Source organism: Thalassophryne amazonica, chromosome 16 (assembly GCF_902500255.1).
Source record: "Thalassophryne amazonica chromosome 16, fThaAma1.1, whole genome shotgun sequence".
Lineage (NCBI taxonomy): Eukaryota > Metazoa > Chordata > Actinopteri > Batrachoidiformes > Batrachoididae > Thalassophryne > Thalassophryne amazonica.
In genome coordinates, this window is record NC_047118.1 from 54,234,295 (window position 1) to 54,260,042 (window position 25,748).

The window sequence follows — 25,748 nt, forward strand, 5'->3', positions numbered from 1 at the left end:
TTTGGCACCACCTTGGGATTTAAAGGAAGAAGGGCCATTTGGCACCACTCTGGTAGTTCTAGTCTAGTGTTAAGAGCCACAACTTCAGGCTGTTTTACTTAAATCTGATGCATCAAAAAAGAGCATAATAAATGATAAACTCTCAAACACAAATCAACAGACAAACCAAGAGACAAAATGCAAGTCACAAAATAACTGTGAGAAGGTGACAAAATCATGGAAACCAAAAAACAGACACTGATGAACACAACCACAAAGAGAAGGAGAACCAAGGACGGAGGGAACAGATTAATGACAGGAGCAAGAACACAGAGACGTAAGGACCAGGAACCGAGGAGGGTAAGGGAGCACAGACAGCAGACGGAACACGAAGGAGACTGACCACGGGAGACACGTCCAGATACACACACACACAGAAAAGGGATACACATGAGTGAAAGACGCTGGAGAGACCATACCCACACGAGTGACACACATACACATACTGGACCCACACAAGAAAGAAGCACAAACACCAGATATGGCCCAGGGGGGTGCATGCACACACACGGGACTCACACAAACAGGACGGCAGACACATGATCTCACATACACACACACACACACCAGACAGGCACAGGCTCGGGGTGCACAGACAACACATGAATGATAGGAGAATGAAACACACAGAAAACTGCATGGGGGCGTGGCAACAAGAAACATACATACAGACAAGGACGCATCCAAAACAAAGGACACAAACAGGTGCAGCAGAGCATAGGCGAGGGGAGAAAAACGCTGCCATGCTAATGTCTTCAGGTGCGGGGACATCCAGCCCTGCTGCGGTGTCCTCAGAGGTGGGGGTGAAACACCCCGCTGCGTTGTCATTGGCATTGACATCACCTGATGATGTCATCGGTCGCGGAGGCGGCTGGGCCCACGTTGATGTCTGACATCCAGCCCTGCTGCTCTGCCGGCACCATCAGTGGTCGGGACTTGTGACCCCTCGGCAGAGGTGCCGCTAGGGATTTTGGGGCCCATGAAAAGAAACCTTATTGTGTTTTCCATAAGCGGCCGCTAAGCGGGTAAAACATTTTGATACTGTTTTACATAAAACTACTATGCATTTAAATGATGTTTTTGACTATCATTCCCATATTTGTGTAAAGAAAAACATGACTTGACAATTACTTGGTCAGGGAAGCACTGAAATTACAATGAAAATCATTTTGATTCAGTTGTTTGCTGCAAGACTGATACTCGACTACATACAGTACAGACAATACATACAGTATTTGCTGCAGACAAAGAGGTATGTTAACAATCAAAATGACTTTATAGTCATAAAGAATTGTCATGTTACCTTTTTCCTGTAATTATTCAAAGCATCTTGCTTTTAATGCTGACATTCTATATTATTATAGCCAACTGGCTTGTGTGTGTGTGTGTGTGTGTGTGTGTGTGTGTGTGTGTATGGCTACAATCACGCAAAAAAAGGGGAGAGCTGAAATTTCCCATTTGGTATGCTTGTGTATTTTAGGTCAAGGATGAATGCGACGAAAATGGAAAGTTGATAGGACAAATATTTTGGAGAAATTGGCAATTTTAGCTAACCAGCAAACAGTGGACATTGTGCAGCAATGCACCATGGGAGTTTGGGGTTTGAGGGTTTGAAATGATGTAATTGTGGTTCATGTTAGTTTAACAGTGTTGTTAGTGTTACTGATTCATTGTGTTTTTGTAGTTGAATCGGATTAGTCAGTTTAGGTACGTCTCATGTTGCCGTTACCATGAGTGAGTTAACCCTTTGGGGCCGACGCCATCATATACGAAGGCTAAGACCAAGCTTTACTAAATTATAAATAACTCTTTAATGATATGAGATAGAAACATACTTTTTTTATTTTTGCTGAAAAGTTAACTCCGCAGACTTTCGAGCCAGCCATTGGCCATCTTTGTACTCCTCATAGAAGCTGTGTGATGATGTGTGCAATGTGAATGTCCAATCGGAATTGGTTCACCGTCACATGGTTTTCCAAAATCCAATCGTAGGGTAGATTTACCTCACGTGAAAAGCCAAAGATACTATTGGGCTCCAGTGCGCCCTGCGTCATTACGCACAGCGATCAGTGAAAGCAGACGGAGCAGATGGAGAGCCTCTAATGACAATCTCACATGCTCAAACAAAGAGTGTGTAACTATCAGGATTGCTCCACTAGTTTGCATGTGAATGTTACTGGATAACTCTGTTGCTTTCTCGGCGTAAAGCACTGTTTACCATATCAATGGAGTGAGGGGGAGGGCCACTCCTCAGACTGTAAGGAGTCAAAGTGGGCCAAAGTGTGAATGAAAGCTGCTTTAAGAGCACCACAGAACAGTAGAAGTTTGTGATGTAACCTTTGTGTAATAGCAGACAGAAATTGCTTTGAGATGAAGACAAACAAAATGCATAGACCATTTTGTATATATTGTTCAAAATGTGCATTTGTGTTTATTGTCTGAACCTTTTTGTTGTACAGTCTTTCACACAAGACCTCAAATTACCTTTATAAAGTGTCAAAACAGTTGTTTATTATAGTTTGCTGTGTGTTTTGAATAAATATGTGTGGAAAATTATTTCCGCTTTACTTTTTCCTTTCTTATTTCTGATTGTAAACCTTTATTACACTTATAAAACACAACAAAACCATATATATTTTGAAAGCACAGGTTGTCCTGAAAAAAGAGACATAAAACTTGATTGTGGGATGCAGGGAGAGCTGTTAACAGTAATAATAAACCATTGATGCTAGGCGAGTGAACTGTCCAAAAAAATGCCCTCTGACCCTAGAGGGTTAAATTTCATGTTGCTGGTACCATGAGTGAAAATTGTAGTGTCTTTTATGTCTTCCGCTTCTGTTTCTGTTTCTAGTGTTGCCAACTTGGCGACTTTCTCGCTAAATCTGCTGACTTTCCAAACCCTTATTTTCTCAAAAGTGACTTGTGACAAATCTATCTACTTTAACTGGTATCATTGGACACTTTTCTGGTGTTTGGTGATTCAAAAGTGAAAGCACGTATTGATCTACAGTCCCTGTTCTCACTGAGCAGCAGTGAGTACTGCCATGAGGTCCCTACCACCCCAAAGCAGTCACAAGTGGTCAGTAAACATTGTGCTCCACGGCAGCTGCAAAGCACTGGGAGCAGCACAGATGGAGAACTACACTCCTCCACATTCAAAGTGCAAATGAATCACGCATGCGCAGTGCCGCTGCGGCTGATACCGCCCAGTTTTAGAGCAGGATATAAAACAAAAAATTTGTTTCTCACCTAAATCATTACAGCTGCAATGATCTGATCACTGAATCGCAAACCTAACTTGGACTCCGTCAGCCTACTTACCTCGTTTGCTGCACAGCCTGACCTTGAGAAGTTATTTTATTTTGAGAAGTGATGGCCAATTTTAAAGGCAAAATGAATAAACAAACCAAGAATCAAGATTATTTGTAGTTCTAAATATTACTAAGGTGTTTTACTCACTTTTTTGTCTCTCCTACGACATTATTCTTTTTTCCTACAGCATCTGTTACGACATGATTATGCAAATAATATGATAATTAGACAATGACATTATTTACCAACTTCTAGCGATTTTTAGGACAGCAAACAGCTACTTTTCTTACTGAGGAGTTGGCAACAGTGTCTGTTTCTGCCTGTATAAGATTAGAAGCATTTGCTTGTGGCACAATGTGGGAAAGACAAAATGCTGTGTGTGTGTGTGTATGTGTGTGTGTTTGTCGCTTCGATCACAGAGAAACTGTGGGGAGCGGACATTTACCGTTTGGTATGCTTATGTATTTTTGGGCAAGGATGGATGCTGCCAAAAGGGAAAGTAGGACTATGGATATTACCTAACAACACCAGCCAGAATTCTTGTTGGTTTGTAGGTGAGCAAATACTTAATTAATTAATTAATTAAAAATCCTACAATGTGATTTTCAGATTTTTTTTTTTTTTTTTTTTTTTTTTTAGAACACAGTTGAAGTGTCCCTACGATAAAAATTACAGACCTCTCCATTCTTTGCAAGTGGGATAACTTGCAAAATCAACAGTGTGTAGCAGGATGAAGGTCCCGGGTCCTGATTGAAAAGACGTTCCCGCTAGCTTGGCTAACGGGGAAGTCCCCTTTGGCTGACCTGGTAGAGGAATGGTCTTTAGTGCGAGCCGTCCGGGTTTGATCCCACCGCCGTCCCGGCCACAAAGGTTCTGCGGTCACAAGTGGATCAAATAATTATTTTCCTCACTGTATAGACACACGCACTCCTACAGTTAACTTAAATTTTCTAATTCATCTAAGCTGCAGGTCTTTGGACGTGGTAAAGAAACCCGAGGGAACCTACGCGAACACGGGGAGAGCATGCAAACTCCACACAGAAAGGGAGGGAACTGATCCCATAACCTTTTTGCTCTAAGGCAGCAGTGCTAACCACTAAGGCCAGGTTCACATGGCAGGATAATTAGGCCGATATCGGACCCGATCTTCCCCTTCTGACAATCTTAAGGACGCACCGACAATCGTGATGACGCTACAGATAATCTTATCCTGCCATGTGTGGTGTGTTAAAAGTGCTCTGATCTGCTCGGAAGGGCGTCAGGAGCACTCCGATCGCAAATCGGGGATATTCATCATGTTGGATGTTTTTGGCCCGATATCGCAGCGTGTGTTGTGTCCTCCGACCACAAACGAGCACACAGCCTGCTGAATGTGAGGTGCAGCCAATCAGAAAGCGAGGTGACGTACGGAGCAGAAAATAAAATCAAAACAGCTGTTCTGACTTACCAGAGAGTCCAGTGGTCGTGCTGTCTCCACTCCTTTAAAGAACGCCTTTTCTTTTTCTTTTTGTATTGTTTTTTCCCTGTTTTAAATAGTCCACAAAGTATCTCTGTTTGTTTACTCTGAAGTCACGTTTAATATCGAGAGATTTTGCGAGATTTCCTGTCTGAACTGTAAATAAATGTTCGTGTGTGAAATCTGTTCGTGTGTGGTGTTGTTATTACCGTGTGACTGAACACCACACACTGTACGACCAAACCTGTCAGATCCATGATTTTTTATCTTCACGTGTGTGGTCTCTCAGGTTTTGGAAACCTAAAGATAATTTTAAAATCCTGTTGTGTGAACCAGGCTTAAACCACCATGCCTTCTTGCAGAATCCAGCGATCAGAAATGTCTTGTATTCTTCACTAAGGGCCCTTGGGCAAGGTCCTTAATCCCCAAGTTGCTTCTGGTGTGTAGTGAGGACCTTGCATGGCAGCACCCTATTGGTGTGTGTGTGTGTGTGTGTGTGTGTGTGTGTGTGTGTGTGTGTGTGTGTGTGTGTGTGTGTGTGTGTGTGTGTGTGTGTGTGTGTGTGTGTGTGTGTGTGTGTGTGTGTGTGAATGGGTGAATGTGAGGCATAATTGTAAAGCACTTTGAGCATCTGATGCAGATGTAAAAAATGCTATATAATGCAATCCATTTACCTGAGGCTTTTCCAGTGCGTGGGAATAATGTCATCATCACATACATTATGGAATTCTGATCATGTGAAGATACACGTAACTTGAAATAAAAATGGAATGAAAATTTCCTTCTTTTCACAGCTAAGGTTTGGTAGCCACCAGGGCTACTGGTCCTTGTCATAAAGATGACAAAGAGCAAGTCAGGATCATGTCAGTTGTGGCTTCCAGGCAGTGTGGTTTTTCCTCATCTTCTTCCTTACATTTTCAAGCTGGATGGACCACACACACTTAATATATATGTATATATGTATATATATATATATATATATATATATATATATATATATATATATATATATAGTTTTCCTGGGGGATTTCAATGCCCTCGTGGGCAACGACAGTGAGACCTGGAGGGGGGTGATCGGGAAGCATGGCCTCCCCGATTTGAACCCGAGTGGTGTTCAGTTGTTGGACTTCTGTGCTAGTCACAGTTTGTCCATCACGAACACCATGTTCGAGCACAAGGGTGTCCATAAGTGCACGTGGCACCAGGACACCCTGAGCCGGAGGTCGATGACGTCTTTGTAGTTGTATCATCTGACCTTCGGCCACTTGTCTTGGACACTCGAGTGAAGAGAGGGGCTGAGCTGTCGACCGATCACCACCTGGTGGTGAGTTGGATCCGCTGGGAAGGGAGGAAGCCGGTCAGACCTGGCAGGCCCAAACGTATCGTGAGGGTCTGCTGGGAATGACTGGCGGAACCCTCTGTCAGTGAGGTCTTCAACTCCCACCTCCGGGAGAGCTTCTCCCAGATCCTGGGGGAGGTTGGAGACATGGAGTCCGAGTGGACCATGTTCTCCACCTCCATTGTCGATGTGGCCGCTCGTAGCTGTGGTCACAAGGTCTCTGGTGCCTGTCGCGGCAGCAATCCCCGAACCCGGTGGTGGACGCCGGAAGTAAGGGATGCCGTCAAGCTGAAGAAGGAGTCCTACTTGTCCTTGTAGGTGGGACCCCGGAGACAGCTGACAGGTACCGGCAGGCCAAGCGTGCTGCAGCCTGTGCGGTCACAGAGGCAAAAACTCGGGTATGGGAGGAGTTTGGAGAGAGCATGGAGGAGGACTATTGATCGGCCTCGACGAAATTCTGGCAAACCGTCCGACGCCTCAGGAGGCGGAAGCAGCTCTCCACCAGCACTGTCTACGGTGTGGGTGGGGAGCTGTTGACCCTGACTGGGGATGTTGTTGGGCGGTGGAAGGACTACTTCGAGGATCTCCTCAATCCCATCGTCACGTCTTCCAAAGAGGAAGCAGAGACTGGGGACTCAGAGGCAGACTCATCCATTACCTAGGCCGAAGTCACCGAGGTGGTTAGAAAGCTCCTTGGTGGCAAGGCTCCTGGGGTGGATGAAATCCGTCCTGAGTACCTTAAGTCTCTGGATGTTGTGGGACTGTCTTGGCTGACACGCCTCTGCAACATCACGTGGCGGTCGGTGACAGTGCCTCTGGATTGGCAGACCGGGGTGGTGGTCCCTCTCTTTAACACACACAAGGCCAAGGACTGGTCAAATGACCAATCTACCTCTAAGGCCCACAGGAGAGTCAAATGACTCCAAGATCCCCTGTGGAGAGCTACTTCTGTTATGTAAACAAGGAAGTCTCAGAACACCTCAGGGGAGGGGCTGACTTGGCTAGCCACATTCTTGTGTTTGCATATTTGCTGTCTGTGTGCCTGCTTAGCTGAAAGGGCGGCTGAAATGGACCAAAAAACACACCAAAAGAAAACTTTGTTTTCTGGATTTATTGAAATGTACCAAAATGTACCAAAAAACACACCAGAAAACCAAAATATATACAATAGGTACAGGTTACAGTCACTCACAATGACTAACAGTCCCCACACTGCCATGGAAGGTCTTTTCTGCATTTGCCACAAGTATACTTGTTGCATTTCAATACAATTCAGAAAACAAAATTTCATCTCTCCCCCAGGGTAAAGTTATTTATCCACCTAAGCACAAATCAGCAGCACTTTCTGCTAAGCAGGCACACAGACAGCAAATATGCAAACACAAGAATGTGGCTAGCCAAGTCTGGGCGTCTGAGTGAGGTGTTCTGAGATTTCCTTGTTTACATAACAGAAGTACAGAACAGTACATAACAGAAGTAGCTCTCCACGGAGGATCTTGGGGTCATTTGACTCTTCGTGGGCTTTACAGGTAGAAGAGAAAAGCTTTGACCTCCCAGTGTTAAGAAGGGGGACCAGAGGATGTGTTCCAACTACAGGGGGATCACACTCCTCAGCCTCCCCGGTAAGGTCTATTCCAGAGTAGAGGAGAATTCGACCGACAGTCAAACCTCGGATTCAGGAGGAGCAGTGTGGTTTTTGTCCTGGTCGTGGCACAGTGGACCAGCTCTACATGCTCCATCGGGTGCTCGTGGGTTCGTGGGAGTTCGCCCAACCAGTCCACACGTGCCTTGTGGATCTGGAGAAGGCGTTCGACCGTGTCCCTCAAGGCACCCTGTGGGGGGTGCTATGGGAGTACGGGGTCCGGGGTCCTTTGCTAAGGGCTATCCGGTCCCTGTACGACTGCAGCAGGAGCTTGGTTCGCGTTGCCGGTAGTAAGTCAAACCTGTTTCCAGTGCACGTTGGCCTCCGCCAGGGCTGCCCTTTGTCACCGGTTCTGTTCATCATCTTTATGGACAGAATTTCTAGGCGCAGCCAGGGTGTAGAGGGGGTCTGGTTTGAGAACCACAGAATCTTGTCTCTGCTGTTTGCCGATGATGTGGTTCTGTTGGCTTCGTCAAATCAGGACCTTCAGCGAGCACTGGGGCGGTTTGCAGCCGAGTGTGAAGCGTCCAGGATGAAAGTCAGCACCTCCAAATCCGAGGCCATGGTTCTCAACTGGAAAAAGGTGTTTGCCCTCTACAGTTCGGTGGAGTGTCCTTGCCTCAAGTGGAGGAGTTTAAGTACCTCAGGGTCTTGTTCATGAGTGAGGGACGGATGGAGCGTGAGATCGATAGACGGATCGGTGCAGCATCTGCAGTGATGCGGTCACTGTATCGGACCGTCATGGTGAAGAGAGAGCTGAGTAGGGGGGCAAAGCTCTCGATTTACCAATTGATCTATGTTCCAATCCTCACCTATGGTCATGAGATTTGGCTCATGACCGAAAGAACGAGATCGCGAGTACAAGCGGCAGAGATGAGTTTCCTCTGCAGGGTGGCTGGGCGCTCCCTTAGAGATAGGGTGAGGAGCTCAGTCACTCGGGAGGAGCTCAGAGTCGAGCCGCTGCTCCTCCACTGTCCGAGGCCATAAGAAGATCATTTGTAACCTTCACTAATGCTGTTTCTGTACTATGATGAATTCTAAAACCTGACTGAAACTCTTCAAATAGACCATTCCTCTGCAGATGATCAGTTAGCTGTTTTACAACTACCCTTTCAAGAATTTTTGAGAGAAAAGGAAGGTTGGAGACTGGCCTATAATTAGCTAAGATAGCTGGGTCAAGTGATGGCTTTTTAAGTAATGGTTTAATTACTGCCACCTTAAAAGCCTGTGGTACATAGCCAACTAACAAAGATAGATTGGTCATATTTAAGATCGAAGAATTAAATAATGGTAGGGCTTCCTTGAGCAGCCTGGTAGGAATGGGGTCTAATAAACATGTTGATGGTTTGGATGAAGTAACTAATGAAAATAACTCAGACAGAACAATCGGAGAGAAAGAGTCTAACCAAATACCGGCATCACTGAAAGCAGCCAAAGATAACGATATGTCTTTGGGATGGTTATGAGTAATTTTTTCTCTAATAGTTAAAATTTTGTTAGCAAAGAAAGTCATGAAGTCATTACTAGTTAAAGTTAATGGAATACTCAGCTCAATAGAGCTCTGACTCTTTGTCAGCCTGGCTACAGTGCTGAAAAGAAACCTGGGGTTGTTCTTATTTTCTTCAATTAGTGATGAGTAGTAAGATGTCCTAGCTTTACGGATGGCTTTTTTTATAGAGCAACAGACTCTTTTTCCAGGCTAAGTGAAGATCTTCTAAATTAGTGAGACGCCATTTCCTCTCCAACTTACGGGTTATCTGCTTTAAGCTACGAGTTTGTGAGTTATACCACGGAGTCAGGCACTTCTGATTTAAAGCTCTCTTTTTTAGAGGAGCTACAGCATCCAAAGTTGTCTTCAATGAGGATGTAAAACTATTGACGAGATACTCTATCTCACTTACAGAGTTTAGGTAGCTACTCTGCACTGTGTTGGTATATGGCATAGAGAACATAAAGAAGGAATCATATCCTTAAACCTAGTTACAGCGCTTTCTGAAAGACTTCTAGTGTAATGAAACTTATTCCCCACTGCTGGGTAGTCCATCAGAGTAAATGTAAATGTTATTAAGAAATGATCAGACAGAAGGGAGTTTTCAGGGAATACTGTTAAGTCTTCTATTTCCATACCATAAGTCAGAACAAGATCTAAGATATGATTAAAGTGGTGGGTGGACTCATTTACTTTTTGAGCAAAGCCAATAGAGTCTAATAATAGATTAAATGCAGTGTTGAGGCTGTCATTCTCAGCATCTGTGTGGATGTTAACATCGCCCACTATAATTATCTTATCTGAGCTAAGCACTAAGTCAGACAAAAGGTCTGAAAATTCACAGAGAAACTCACAGTAACGACCAGGTGGACGATAGATAATAACAAATAAAACTGGTTTTTGGGACTTCCAATTTGGATGGACAAGACTAAGAGTCAAGCTTTCAAATGAATTAAAGCTCTGTCTGGGTTTTTGATTAATTAATAAGCTGGAATGGAAGATTGCTGCTAATCCTCCGCCCCGGCCCGTGCTACGAGCATTCTGACAGTTAGTGTGACTCGGGGGTGTTGACTCATTTAAACTAACATATTCATCCTGCTGTAACCAGGTTTCTGTAAGGCAGAATAAATCAATATGTTGATCAATTATTATATCATTTACCAACAGGGACTTAGAAGAGAGAGACCTAATGTTTAATAGACCACATTTAACTGTTTTAGTCTGTGGTGCAGTTGAAGGTGCTATATTATTTTTTCTTTTTGAATTTTTATGCTTAAATAGATTTTTGCTGGTTATTGGTAGTCTGGGAGCAGGCACCGTCTCTACGGGGATGGGGTAATGGGGGGATGGCAGGGGGAGAGAAGCTGCAGAGAGGTGTGTAAGACTACAACTCTGCTTCCTGGTCCCAACCCTGGATAGTCACGGTTTGGAGGATTTAAGAAAATTGGCCAGATTTCTAGAAATGAGAGCTGCTCCATCCAAAGTGGGATGGATGCCGTCTCTCCTAACAAGACCAGGTTTTCCCCAGAAGCTTTGCCAATTATCTATGAAGCCCACCTCATTTTTTGGACACCACTCAGACAGCCAGCAATTCAAGGAGAACATGCGGCTAAACATGTCACTCCCGGTCTGATTGGGGAGGGGCCCAGAGAAAACTACAGAGTCCGACACTGTTTTTGCAAAGTTACACACCGATTTAATGTTAATTTTAGTGACCTCCGATTGGCGTAACCGGGTGTCATTACTGCCGACGTGAATTACAATCTTACAAATTTACGCTTAGCCTTAGCCAGCAGTTTCAAATTTCCTTCAATGTCGCCTGCTCTGGCCCCCGGAAGACAATTGACTATGGTTGCTGGTGTCGCTAACTTCACATTTCGCAAAACAGAGTCGCCAATAACCAGAGTTTGATCCTCGGCGGGTGTGTCGTCGAGTGGGGAAAAATGGTTAGAGATGTGAACGGGTTGGCGGTGTACACGGGGCTTCTGTTTAGGGCTACGCTTCCTCCTCACAGTCACCCAGTCAGCCTGCTTTCCTGGCTGCTCGGGATCTGCCAGGGGGTAACTAACGGCGGCTAAGCTACCTTGGTCCGCACCGACTACAGGGGCCTGGCTAGCTGTAGAATTTTCCACGGTGCGGAGCCGAGTCTCCAATTCGCCCAGCCTGGCCTCCAAAGCTACGAATAAGCTACACTTATTACAAGTACCGTTACTGCTAAAGGAGGCCGAGGAATAACTAAACATTTCACACCCAGAGCAGAAAAGTGCGGGAGAGACAGGAGAAGCCGCCATGCTAAATCGGCTAAGAGCTAGTAGCTACGCTAAGCTAGCGGATTCCTAAAAACACGCAAAGTGAATAATGTGTAAATAATTTAGAGGTGATTCAGCAGAAGGAGTGCTTTAGTTAAGGCACGTAAAGATTACACTGGGAAACAAATCGTAATCTAGATAACTAGATCAATCTAACTGCGCAGATTAAACAGCTAACAGATACAGAAAAACAACGCTGTGCTCCAGAACAGGAAGTGATACAATACCGCAGTGAGAGCCAACCACCACTCAACAAAAATATAAACGCAACACTTTTGGTTTTGCTCCCATTTTGTATGAGATGAACTCAAAGATCTAAAACTTTTTCCACATACACAATATCACCATTTCCCTCAAATATTGTTCACAAACCGGTCTAAATCTGTGATAGTGAGCACTTCTCCTTTGCTGAGATAATCCATCCCACCTCACAGGTGTGCCATATCAAGATGCTGATTAGACACCATGATTAGTGCACAGGTGTGCCTTAGACTGCCCACAATAAAAGGCCACTCTGAAAGGTGCAGTTTTATCACACAGCACGATGCCACAGATGTCGCAAGATTTAAGGGAGCGTGCAATTGGCATGCTGACAGCAGGAATGTCAACCAGAGCTGTTGCTCGTGTATTGAATGTTCATTTCTCTACCATAAGCCGTCTCCAAAGGTGTTTCAGAGAATTTGGCAGTACATCCAACCAGCCTCACAACCGCAGACCACGTGTAACCACACCAGCCCAGGACCTCCACATCCAGCATGTTCACCTCCAAGATCGTCTGAGACCAGCCACTCAGACAGCTGCTGGAACAATCAGTTTGCATAACCAAAGAATTTCTGCACAAACTGTCAGAAACCGTCTCAGGGAAGCTCATCTGCATGCTCGTCGTCCTCATCGGGGTCTCGACCTGACTCCAGTTCGTCGTCGTAACCGATTAGAGTGGGCAAATGCTCACATTCGCTGCCGTTTGGCACGTTGGAGAGGTGTTCTCTTCACAGATGATGCGAAGGAGATGTGTTGCACTGCATGAGGCAAATGGTGGTCACACCAGATACTGACTGGTATCCCCCCCAATAAAACAAAACTGCACCTTTCAGAGTGGCCTTTTATTGTGGGCAGTCTAAGGCACACCTGTGCACTAATCATGGTGTCTAATCAGCATCTTGGTATGGCACACCTGTGAGGTGGGATGGATTATCTCAGAAAAGGAGAAGTGCTCACTATCACAGATTCAGACTGGTTTGTGAACAATATTTGAGGGAAATGGTGATATTGTGTATGTGGAAAAAGTTTTAGATCTTTGAGTTCATCTCATACAAAATGGGAGCAAAACCAAAAGTGTTGCGTTTATATTTTTGTTGAGTATACATATATATATATATATATATATATATATATATATATATATATATATATATATATATATATATATATATATATATATATTTGATATAATTTATATAATTTTAAAAAGTAATAAAACACAATGTCAGTTTAAACAAATGTAAGGGCACATATAACACGAAAGACGCAGAAACTGGAAGACAATCCACGAAACTAAAATGAAATGTAGAACCACGAAATGGTCCACCTGCTGTCGTGAGGAACGCACGTTCAGACAGGCATGCATGATACTGCGGCAACTGTCATGCATGCTTGTGTTCGCTCGCACGAACACAGTGCGAGCACGTGGAAAGTCGCACACACAGCAGTGGAGGAAAAAATAAGGGCCCCTTCACACATAATACGAAAGACACAGAAACTGAAAGAAAATCTGTGAAGCAAACACAAAATTGGGAACCATGAAACATTCCACCTGTTGTCATGAGGGACGCACGGTCGCACAGGCGTGCATGACACACCGGTGATAGTTTTGTGCATGCTCGTGCGCATGCATGAATATAGTGCGAGCAGCTGGCGCGTGTGGAACCACATCGCACACTGCTATGGTGAAACAAAAAATAAAAAATACAGGTCACCTGTGGGATTCAAACCTGCAATTTACAAAAGCTCTGATTAACAGATAGAAACTTTACCACTGCACTACCATTGCTGTCCTATAGCAGTAGCATAAAATGCCTAAAATCAACAAGGAGATGAACATATTTTTTAAAAAGAGAGAAATTAAATGATGTAGATGAAGAGGAAGTCTTTGATTACGGTGAAAAAGCGCCGTAATAACTGTCAAAACATGGGGCGTCCCATGGAGTGATTTCCTGCATGGCAGGATATTCACCAGCGTGAATACCGCTGCGGTGGTGTAGCGGTCAGCTGAAGCAATATGTGTTTTAATTTGTTTCCACGTGAGGACAGCATGCCGATGTCCACGCTTCATGCTGTAGTTATGCGACTTAATATCCTGCAAGCCAGTACAGGTGTTCACAAGTTATGACTTGCGAGCACAGATAGTAAAGATACTATTCTGACATGGTTTTGCACATAAGACTGGCATAGCATGTTTCAAGCACACACATATATGTCAAAAGGTGTGGGGGACATGCCCCCCCATCCCCCACCAAATTGCACCCATGCACCTTATACCTTCCCCAGCTATTAGTCAGGTGTCCCTTTGTGGATCAGTGCGGGGAAAACCAAAGAGCTGGTGGTGGACGTCCGCAGGTACAGGCACTCTCCACTGACAACAGTGAAGATCCAGGGAATGTATATTGAGATTGTGGACTGGACTCTTACAAGTACCTGGGTGTTCACCAAAACAATAATCTGGACTGGTCAAAAAACACTACTGCACTTTACAAGAAAGCCCAGAGCAGACTCTACCTGCTGAGGCGACTCAGGTCCTTTGGAGTGCAGGGGGCGCTCCTGAGGTCCTTCTTTGTCTCTGTAGTGGCGTCAGCCATTTTCTAAAGAGTGCTGAGAGGAGACTTGACAAAGTGATTAGGAAGCTCAGCTCTGTCCTGAGAAGTTCCCTGGACTCACTGCAGGAGGTGGGAGAAAGGAGGGGGATGGCAAAGCTGTCATTCCTGCTGGAGAACACCTTCCAACCCATGAGTGACACCCTGACTGCAATAGAAAACTCCTTCAGTGACAGGCTGCTCCGCCCAAAGTGAGTGACGGCGTGATACCACAGATCCCTCCTTCCTGCTGTTGTCAGACTCCACAACCATCACTGTTCCCAGTGGACCACTCAGATCTCAAATCATAAAGATAGCAATAGTAACAATTTTTCTGTCTCTCATGTTCAATAATACTACACATTCTTGTGCAATAATAACTTGTACACTCATGTGGAATATTACAAAGCATTCTTTTTCTTGCTTGTAAATAGTATATATGAAAGCCTGCAACATGTTTCAAAAAAGCTGGGACAGTGGTATGTTTACCACTGTGTTACATCACCTTTCCTTCTAACAACACTCAGGAAGCATTTGGGAATTAAGGACACTAAATGTTGAAGCTTTGTAGGTGGAATTCTTTCCCATTCTTGCTTGATGTACAACTTCAGTTGTTCAACAGTCCGGGATCTCCGTTGTCATATTTTGCGCTTCATAATGCGCCACACATTTTCAATGGGCGACAGGTCTGGACTGCAGGCAGGTCAGTCTCGTACCTGCACTCTTTTACTATGAAGCCACGCTGTTGTAACACGTGCAGAATGTGGCTTGGCATTGTCTTGCTGAAATAAGCAGGGACGTCCCTGAAAAAGACGATGCTTGGATGGCAGCATGTGTTGCTCCAAAACCTGGATGTACCTTTCAACATTGATGGTGCCATCACAGATGTGTAAGTTGCCCATGTCATGGGCACTAACACACCCCCATAACATCACAGATGCTGACTTTTGAACTTTGCACTGATAACAATCTGGATGATCTTTTTCCTCTTTTGTCCGGAGGACACGACGTCCATGATTTCCAAAAACAATTTAAAATGTGGACTCATCAGACCACAGCACACTTTTCCACTTTGCGTCTATCCATTTCAAATGAGCTTGGGCCCAGGGAAGGCAGCAGCGTTTCTGGATGTTGTTGATGTATGACTTTCAATTTACATGGTAGAGTTTTAACTTGCACTTGTAGATGTAGCGACGAACTGTGTTAACTGACAATGATTTTCTGATGTGTTCCTGAGCCCACGTGGTAAGATCCTTTACACAATGATGTCAGTTTTTAGTGCAGTGCCGCCTGAGGGATCAAAGGTCACAGGCATTCAATGTTGGTTTTCGGCCTTGCCGCTTATGTTTAGAAAGTTCTCCAGATTCTCTGAATCTTCTGATTATATTATGGACTGTAGATGATGGAATCCCTAAATTCCTTGCAATTGAATGTTGAGGAACATTGTTCTTAAACTGCTGGACTATTTTTTCATGCAGTTGTTCACAAAGTGGTGATCCTCGCCCCATCTTTGCTTGTGAATGGCTGAGCCTTTTGGGGATGCTCCTTTTGTACCCAATCATGACACTCACCTGTTTCCAATTAACCTGTTCACCTGTGGAATGTTCCAAAACAGGTGTTCTTTAAGCATTCATCAACTTTCCCAGTCTTTTTCCCAGCTTTTTTGAAACATGTTGCAGGCATCCATTTCAAAATTAGCAAATATTTGCACAAAAACAAAAAAGTCTATCAGTTTGAACATTAAATATCTTGTCTTTGTGGTGTATTCAGTTGAATACAGGTTGAAGAGGATTTGCAAATCATTGTATTCTGTTTTTATTTACATTTCACACATCGTCCCAACTTCATTGGAATTGGGGTTGTAGTTATCTCTCTGCATGTAGGTGGCCGTGGGTAAATGGTCGAAGGCTGGGATTGGAGCAGCAACCTTCCCCGGCAGCGCCCACACTGACTGAGCAGCACTCTTTAGGATCCGCACTGCTCATGTCACATGGGGAGGGATCTAGAAAAGGTGGTCCAAAAATTCCTTGCTCCCTTCCCCTCTGGGTGGAAAACCGCATCCACCAGGGCATCCAACTTTGCGGTCAAAATCATAAGAAATCTTCTTATCAGCCCCTCAAGGTTGCAACCTGGAACATCCGTACTCTTCAAGATAGGGACAACAGTAGCCATCCCCGTAGGTGGACCGCTCTTATTGCCACTGAGCTTCAGCGCCACAACATCAATGTCGCCGCACTCAGCAAAAGCAGATTGAACGATGAAGGCTCTCTGACTGAGGATAGCGAAGGTTATACCTTCTTCTGGAGAGGGCTCCTTGCTGATGCCAGATGCATTCATGGCATTGGCTTTGCCATCAGGACTTCTCTTCTCCATGCACTAAGTGCGGCGACATCAAGCTTTGTAATGTGTTTTTTTTGCTTGTCAGACTGTTAAATCAGCAGTTTGAAATGCAGACACTTGAGAACACAAAGACTTTGTGGGTGTTGTTGCTCTTCTGCGTCTCTGGAGGACAGTCCACAAAATTTAACCTGTTCGGTAAGTCCTCCTCTGGAGGTCATCAGTAAGTTTGGATACAGATCGCTTGCATGACCTTTGTGTTGTCATGACCTTGGCTGACCTCTGCCTGTGTCTGCTGTTGGTATACAAACAGAGGTGCAGCTCCGTGAAGGATCGGTAAGGTTGTCCGGCTCTGAGAGTGTTGCAGAGGGCCGTGTGGAGATCTACCACAACGGGACGTGGGGAACAGTTTGTGATGATGGCTGGGACCTGGCTGATGCCCAGGTGGTGTGTCGACAGCTGCAGTTCCCCGGAGTCAAATCTGTGCAAACTGGAAATGTCTACGGAACAGGTGCATTCTATTTGTATTTATTGACCACCAGGGGGCAGGAATGCATAGAAAATCAAACTTGTCAAGTTGCAAAAAATCAATGAGCTGCCTGATATGTGACAACACAAAAATTAAAGCATCAGTGTGACTTGTGAAACAAATGTAAAACATAAGTCCCATACTCATTTTTTTAAATGAACTGTGGGGATGTGCAGGGACACGGCATAATGGGGCAGGGTGATCTGTTCCTTTTACCTTCTCCAGCTGTGATTCACAACAAAATTTATGTAGTATGTCGTCAAAGTAATTTAAAAAAGTCAACTTAAACACCATGACTTCACATTACCACTGCTCCTGTCATGGTTCACGCTTCTGGTGCTGAATTTATGATATCTGGGTTTATATTTCTCGTGTCATCTCCTGTGTATTGTATTCTTGTGCACAACCCCTGGCAAAAATTATGGAATCACCGGCCTCGGAGGATGTTCATTCAGTTGTGTAATTTTGTAGAAAAAAAGCAAATCACAGACATGACACAAAACTAACGTCATTTCAAATGGCAACTTTCTGGCTTTAAGAAACACTATAAGAAATCAGGAAAAAAAATTGTGGCAGTCAGTAACGGTTACTTTTTTAGACCAAGCAGAGGGAAAAAAATATGGACTCACTCAATTCTGAGGAAAAAATTATGGAATCATGAAAAACAAAAGAACGCTCCAACACATCACTAGTATTTTGTTGCACCACCTCTGGCTTTTATAACAGCTTGCAGTCTCTGAGGCATGGACTTAATGAGTGACAAACAGTACTCTTCATCAAACTGGCTCCAACTTTCTCTGATTGCTGTTGCCAGATCAGCTTTGCATGTTGGAGCCTTGTCATGGACCATTTTCTTCAACTTCCACCAAAGATTTTCAATTGGATTAAGATCCGGACTATTTGCAGGCCATGACATTGACCCTATGTGTCTTTTTGCAAGGAATGTTTTCACAGTTTTTGCTCTATGGCAAGATGCATTATCATCTTGAAAAATGATTTCATCATCCCCAAACATCCTTTCAATTGATGGGATAAGAAAAGTGTCCAAAATATCAACGTAAACTTGTGCATTTATTGATGATGTAATGACAGTCATCTCCCCAGTGCCTTTACCTGACATGCAGCCCCATATCATCAATGACTGTGGAAATTTACATGTTCTCTTCAGGCAGTCATCTTTATAAATCTCATTGGAACGGCACCAAACAAAAGTTCCAGCATCATCACCTTGTCCAATGCAGATTCGAGATTCATCACTGAATATGACTTTCATCCAGTCATCCACAGTCCACGATTGCTTTTCCTTAGCCCATTGTAACCTTGTTTTTTTCTGTTTAGGTGTTAATGATGGCTTTCGTTTAGCTTTTCTGTATGTAAATCCCATTTCCTTAGGCGGTTTCTTACAGTTTGGTCACAGACGTTGACTCCAGTTTCCTCCCATTTGTTCCTCATTTGTTTTGTTGTGCATTTTCGATTTTTAAATTGAAAAATCTCTTTATTAATTTTCATATTTTTTAAGAAAGAAAAACCAAGAACAGGAAGAAAGAAAAAAAATTTGACACTGAGAAACAGTGTAGACATGAATGAATGAATGTCAAAGTAACCACAATACAAACATTGGAACAACAAATATAAATAAGTAAATAGATTAAAAATAATAATAATAATAATAATAAGAAGAAGAAGAAGAAGAATATTACTCCCCCCCAATCACTGCCAAAAAAAGAAAATAGTAAATAACAATAGCCAAGAAGCTGCATTACTCAAAGTTGATTGTGTTGTCAAAGAGACTGGAATAGTTTCAGGAACGGTCTCCAGACCTTTTCAAATTTACCCTCTTTCTGTTGAAGCGAGAATCTGATTTTCTCCAGTTTTAAACAGGACATGATGTCAGCCACCCACTGAGTGTGAGTGGGTGGGGAGGCATCTCTCCACCTGAGCAGAACGGCTCGTCTGGCTAGAAGAGAGGTGAAAGATAGGATGTGTTGTTTGTTCTTATTTAAATTGGCTCGTCCTTGTGCAACACCAAAGAGTGCAATCAGGGGGTCAGGGCTCAAATGCATATCCAGCACACGAGACAGAGTCTGGAAAATCTCCCTCCAGAATTTGTTCAGACATGAACAGGACCAGAACATATGAATGAGGGAAGCTTCAACATGTTTGGATCTCATACAGTATGGACTGACATCAGGCTACATGGAGGAAAATTTCAGTTTGGAGATATGAGCTCGGTGCACCACTTTGAACTGGATCAAACTATGTCTCGCACACAGAGAGCTGGAGCTCACCAATCTGAGTATGGAGGTCCAGGAGTTCTCTGAAATAGAGGAGCCCAGATCCTCCTCCCAGGCAGCTTTGAGTTTGTCTGAGGAGGCACGCTTCAAGTCCAATAGTTTGCTGTAGATATGCGAAATAAGATGTTTTTTATTAGGGTTTAAGAAGAGAACAGTATCAACCATATTTGTGTCTATAGGGATATGTAGACTAGAAAAATGAGTAGTGATAAAATGCCGTATTTGAAGATATCTAAAGAAACTGGACTGGGAAAGGCCAAATGTTTCATTTAGTTGTTGAAATGATGCTAATGTGTTATTAAAAAACATGTCCTTGAAGCGTGCTATGCCCTTTTCCTGCCATTCTTTAAAGACAGAGTCCTGAGATGAGGGTTTGAAAAGGTGGTTAGACATGATAGGACTATAAAGAGAAAGATTAGAAAGGTCATTACATTTCCGAAATTGTGCCCAAATTTTTAATGAATGTTTCACAACCGGGTTTGTAGTGGATTTGAGTGGTGGAAGCGGGAGCAGGGATCCCAAAAAGGCCAGGGTGGACGACTCCCCACAGCGTGACTCCATCGCCACCCAGTCAGGGCAGTCAGGTTTATTGTAGCAGAATGACCAGAATGCAAGACAACGCAAATTTGCTGTCCAATAATAGAAGTGGAAATTTGGCAGAGCGAGGCCACCAGCAGCCTTAGTTTTTTGAAGGTGTGTCTTACTTAAGCGTGGCCACTTTCCCTGCCACAAATAAGATGAGATGATGGAGTCCAGCTTCACAGAGAATGACCCTGGAATGAAAACGGGAATGGTTTGAAAAAGGTACAAAAATTTAGGCAAAGTTATCATCTTAACTAGATTGATGCGGCCTATGAGTGATATGGAGAGCGGTGACCATCGAGATAAATCCTGGTTGGTTTGGTTCAGCAGAGAGATAAAATTTTCTTGATATAAATCTTTATATCTTCTTGTAACTGTAACTCCCAAGTAAGAAAATTTAGAGTTCTTAATTTGAAAAGGCCAATTACTATAGTCCAGATCCTGCGCCAGGATATTAATGGGGAAAATTTCACTCTTACTTAAATTTAATTTATAACCAGAGTGTTTTCCAAATTCCTCAAGCAGTGATAAAACAGAGGGCAATGTATCAGTTGGATGAGAGAGGAAGAGCAGGAGGTCGTCAGCGTAAAGCGAGACCCTGTGCTCCACATCACCTCTCCAGATTCCTGATATTGTGTCAAGAGTCCGTAGTGCAATAGCAAGAGGTTCAATTGCCAAGTCAAAAACCAAGGGGCTTAGTGGACAGCCCTGACGGGTTCCCCGATGCAAACTGAATGGTTTAGATATCTGGGAGTTGGTACGAATGGTTGCAGTAGGGTGTGCGTAGAGAAGCTGTATCCATGAAGTAAAATTGGGGCCAAAGCCAAACTTGCTAAGGGTATTAAATAGGTAGTCCCATTCGACACGGTCAAATGCTTTCTCAGCATCACGGGAGATAAGACATTCAGGAACCTCAGTCGAAGGGGAGTAGATAATATCAAAAAGACGTCTGATATTAAAAAAGGACTGTCTACCTTTAACAAACCCAGTCTGGTCTTTAGATATAACAGAAGGAAGGATGTTTTCCAACCTCTGGGTGAGAACCTTGGCTAAGATTTTGGTATCTGTATTTATGAGGGAGATTGGTCTATAAGAGGAACATTGAATAGGATCCTTTCCTTTCTTTGCAATGAGGGTAATACAGGCTTCTGAGAAAGATTTTGGGAGGGATCCTTGGTTAAGAGATTCTAGAATAACTGAATGTAGGAATGGGGAAAGTAATGGGGAGAATTTCTTGTAAAATTCTGCAGGGAACCCATCAGGGCCTGGACATTTACCGGACTGCATTGCTGAAACGGCTGACACGATTTCTGCCTGGGATATTGGGATCTCTAATGCCTCCCTCAGGTTAGGTGTAACTTTGGGCATGTTAATATGATCGAGAAAGTCAAAAGACAAATTGGTTTCTGATTCAGAAGTATACAAATTGATATAGAAATCCCTGAAAGCTTCATTTATTTGTAAGTAATCTAAAGTTATACTGCCATTTTTTAATTGAATCTTTGGGATATTTTGTTTCGCTATAGCACCCTTTATCTGATTTGAGACTTTCCAGACTTTTCCCCATGTATGTAGAATGTGGACTTACTTTTCAGGAGTGATTGTTCTGTTGAGTATGTGGTCAATAAATCAAACTTGGTTTGGGGTTCCAGTCGTTTTTTATACAGATTGGGGCATTTATTTTGAGCATAGTGTTTGTCAATTTCTTTCAGCTGTTGGGCCAGACTAGTTCTTTCTTTTAGAGAATTTAGCTTCAAGCGGGCGGTATATGAGATAATTTGACCTCTGATATAGGCCTTGAGAGTGTCCCAAACAGTAGAGAGTGAGACCTCAGGAGTTCTGTTGATAGACAGAAAGAACCTTATTTCTTTCTCTATAAATGAGATAAAGTCATTGTCTGACAGCAAAGTTGAATTAAATCTCCACTGTCTACTCCTTTGAGGGATATCAGGGAGAGACAGGGCCAAAGTTACAGGAGCATGGTCTGAGATAGCAATACTGTGGTAATCACAGTCACAAATAAAAGGGAGGAGCTTATTATCAATAAAAAAAATAGTCAGTTCTAGAATATGTCAATCAATCAATCAATCAATTTTTTATATAGCGCCAAATCACAACAAACAGTTGCCCCAAGGCGCTTTATATTGTAAGGCAAGGCCATACAATAATTATGTAAAACCCCAACGGTCAAAACGACCCCCTGTGAGCAAGCACTTGGCGACAGTGGGAAGGAAAAACTCCCTTTTAACAGGAAGAAACCTCCAGCAGAACCAGGCTCAGGGAGGGGCAGTCTTCTGCTGGGACTGGTTGGGGCTGAGGGAGAGAACCAGGAAAAAGACATGCTGTGGAGGGGAGCAGAGATCGATCACTAATGATTAAATGCAGAGTGGTGCATACAGAGCAAAAAGAGAAAGAAACAGTGCATCATGGGAACCCCCCAGCAGTCTACGTCTATAGCAGCATAACTAAGGGATGGTTCAGGGTCACCTGATCCAGCCCTAACTATAAGCTTTAGCAAAAAGGAAAGTTTTAAGCCTAATCTTAAAAGTAGAGAGGGTGTCCGTCTCCCTGATCTGAATTGGGAGCTGGTTCCACAGGAGAGGAGCCTGAAAGCTGAAGGCTCTGCCTCCCATTCTACTCTTACAAACCCTAGGAACTACAAGTAAGCCTGCAGTCTGAGAGCGAAGCGCTCTATTGGGGTGATATGGTACTACGAGGTCCCTAAGATAAGATGGGACCTGATTATTCAAAACCTTATAAGTAAGAAGAAGAATTTTAAATTCTATTCTAGAATTAACAGGAAGCCAATGAAGAGAGGCCAATATGGGTGAGATATGCTCTCTCCTTCTAGTCCCCGTTAGTACTCTAGCTGCAGCATTTTGAATTAACTGAAGGCTTTTTAGGGAACTTTTAGGACAACCTGATAATAATGAATTACAATAGTCCAGCCTAGAGGAAATAAATGCATGAATTAGTTTTTCAGCATCACTCTGAGACAAGACCTTTCTGATTTTAGAGATATTGCGCAAATGCAAAAAAGCAGTCCTACATATTTGTTTAATATGCGCATTGAATGACATATCCTGATCAAAAATGACTCCAAGATTTCTCACAGTATTACTAGAGGTCAGGGTAATGCCATCCAGAGTAAGGATCTGGTTAGACACCATGTTTCTAAGATTTGTGGGGCCAAGTACAATAACTTCAGTTTTATCTGAGTTTAAAAGCAGGAAATTAGAGGTCATCCATGTCTTTATGTCTGTAAGACAATCCTGCAGTTTAGCTAATTGGTGTGTGTCCTCTGGCTTCATGGATAGATAAAGCTGGGTATCATCTGCGTAACAATGAAAATTTAAGCAATACCGTCTCATAATACTGCCTAAGGGAAGCATGTATAAAGTGAATAAATTGGTCCTAGCACAGAACCTTGTGGAACTCCATAATTAACTTTAGTCTGTGAAGAAGATTCCTCATTTACATGAACAAATTGTAATCTATTAGACAAATATGATTCAAACCACCGCAGCGCAGTGCCTTTAATACCTATGGCATGCTCTAATCTCTGTAATAAAATTTTATGGTCAACAGTATCAAAAGCAGCACTGAGGTCTAACAGAACAAGCACAGAGATGAGTCCACTGTCCGAGGCCATAAGAAGATCATTTGTAACCTTCACTAATGCTGTTTCTGTACTATGATGAATTCTAAAACCTGACTGAAACTCTTCAAATAGACCATTCCTCTGCAGATATGTGTGGTGAACATGGGAGAAGAATGAATATTCTCTCAGCTGGGTGCAAAAAAACGCCACACATCACATATACCATAATTGGATAAGAAGGCCCAGATAGTGAGTGACGAAAAAAAAATCTCCTTTAACAGTGGAATATCCGGATAAAATGCTGAAACCGACTTCTTCTGAAACTTCTCTGTTCTCTCACGACGTCCTGGATCAATAGAGCCTGAAATGTGGAGGTTTTAAGCTTGAAACAGGCTGACGACGGCGCCTGAGAGCGCTGAGCGACGTCTCGCACCGTGGGAAGTCCTTAAAGCGACAGTATCACCTCAAAATCTCTCATCAGCTGTTAAAATTTTTACCGAAAACCAGCTTAATTTTTCAAACCGTGTCCACTTCGATGTGTCTCACAGGTTTAGAAAAAAATTTGATCAAACAAAGCGCCAGTCTCTCAGCAACTTCTCAGACAAAGGAATTCCGATGAGGGGCTGGACGACTCCTCCCACAAGGAGTGCTCACAGGTGAATGACGTCACCGACAGGCGTGGAAAAACTCATGCATGCGCACGAGGGTTCAAGCATGTCTGACGTAAAAACATATGAATGAAATCCATATAGTTTTGGAAAAAAATAAAAAGGACCTATACTTTATGGACAGACCACGTATGAGTTCCTCATGAAACAGGATTAAATAATAGTGAAATTGTTAAATCTAAAAGTATAACTATAACTGTGTACAAACGCGCGCCTACATACGAAAATAGTCATAAGTCAAGACTGAAATGGTCAGAGCCCACAGATAAAGAAAAAGGAGTGCTGTATTAAAATTGTGGTACATAAATGGGAACGTGTATATTATTCCACACATTAAATATACAGAAGAAACCACCAGCTCTCTGTGTAGGAAAAAATGCAGAACTCAAAAATCACACTGCTGTGGGAGTTTTTTTTTTTTTTTTTTTTTAAACAGTTATAATGATATGATCGAGGTCCAGGGTCCTGTACTCACGTGAGCGCCGCCTCCGAGTAAACAAACAATTAACATAAACATAAACACGGCCAGCGTGAAAACAAAGCGTCACTCCTCAGTCAGAAAAAGAAAAAAGGCGGTTAAATCCTGGTGATTACTTGCGCTGTGAAGATTGAGGTAAAGTGTCGATATAGTTCTGTGCCTCGTCCACAGAGCCGAGCCACTTTCTGTTTCCACCGGGTAGGGTCACACGGAGCCAGGCAGGGAAAAGTAAAGCAGGCTTGAGACCCAATGAGTAGAGCGAAGCCATCACGTCCTTATATCCCGCACGCTGGGTGACGACCTCAGGGCTGTAATCTTCCACGACTCGCACCGGCTTCCCCTGGTACTCAAGTTTTCCCCTGCGTCTAGCCTCTCGGATGAGAAGCTCCTTCACCTGAACCTGGTGTAGGCGGAGAATAACCGGGCGCAGCCGCTGATCTGGTGCGGGTTTCGGGGCGAGTGATCGGTGAGCCCGATCCAGCTCAGGCGGGGATGGAAGGGTGTCGCGGCCATATATGTCACATAACAGGCTGGAGAAGAAATCCGTGGGGCGTCCGCTCTCGATAAACTCCAGTAAGCCCAAGATGCGGATGTTCTGTCATCTGCTTCTGCTCTCTAAGTCCGATATCTTAGCTTTTAGCTTGGCGTTATCTTCTTGTAGATTTGAGCAGAGGTTTTCCACATCTGTCAGGCGCTGGCTCAGGTCGTCAGTAACAAGTTCCAATGATGAAACACGCTGGCCGTGTTCCTCCACCGCGAGCCGGGTCTGGTCCAATTTGGCATCAAGTTGGCTGAAGGTGGCTTTAAAGTCCGCAGACAGCGCC

The 25,748-nt window shown here is 43.6% G+C and overlaps 1 protein-coding gene across 1 annotated transcript; it reads left to right on the plus strand.

Annotated features, from left to right (window-relative positions):
• Positions 1–1,277: 1,277 nt before the first annotated feature.
• Positions 1,278–17,366, plus strand: LOC117528732 (galectin-3-binding protein A-like). The gene is made up of 3 exons (XM_034191369.1): positions 1,278–1,291; positions 16,861–16,970; positions 17,086–17,366. Exons 2-3 carry the CDS (start codon positions 16,883–16,885, stop codon positions 17,364–17,366), a joined length of 369 nt encoding a protein of 122 aa, XP_034047260.1. The 5' UTR covers positions 1,278–1,291; positions 16,861–16,882.
• Positions 17,367–25,748: the final 8,382 nt, after the last annotated feature.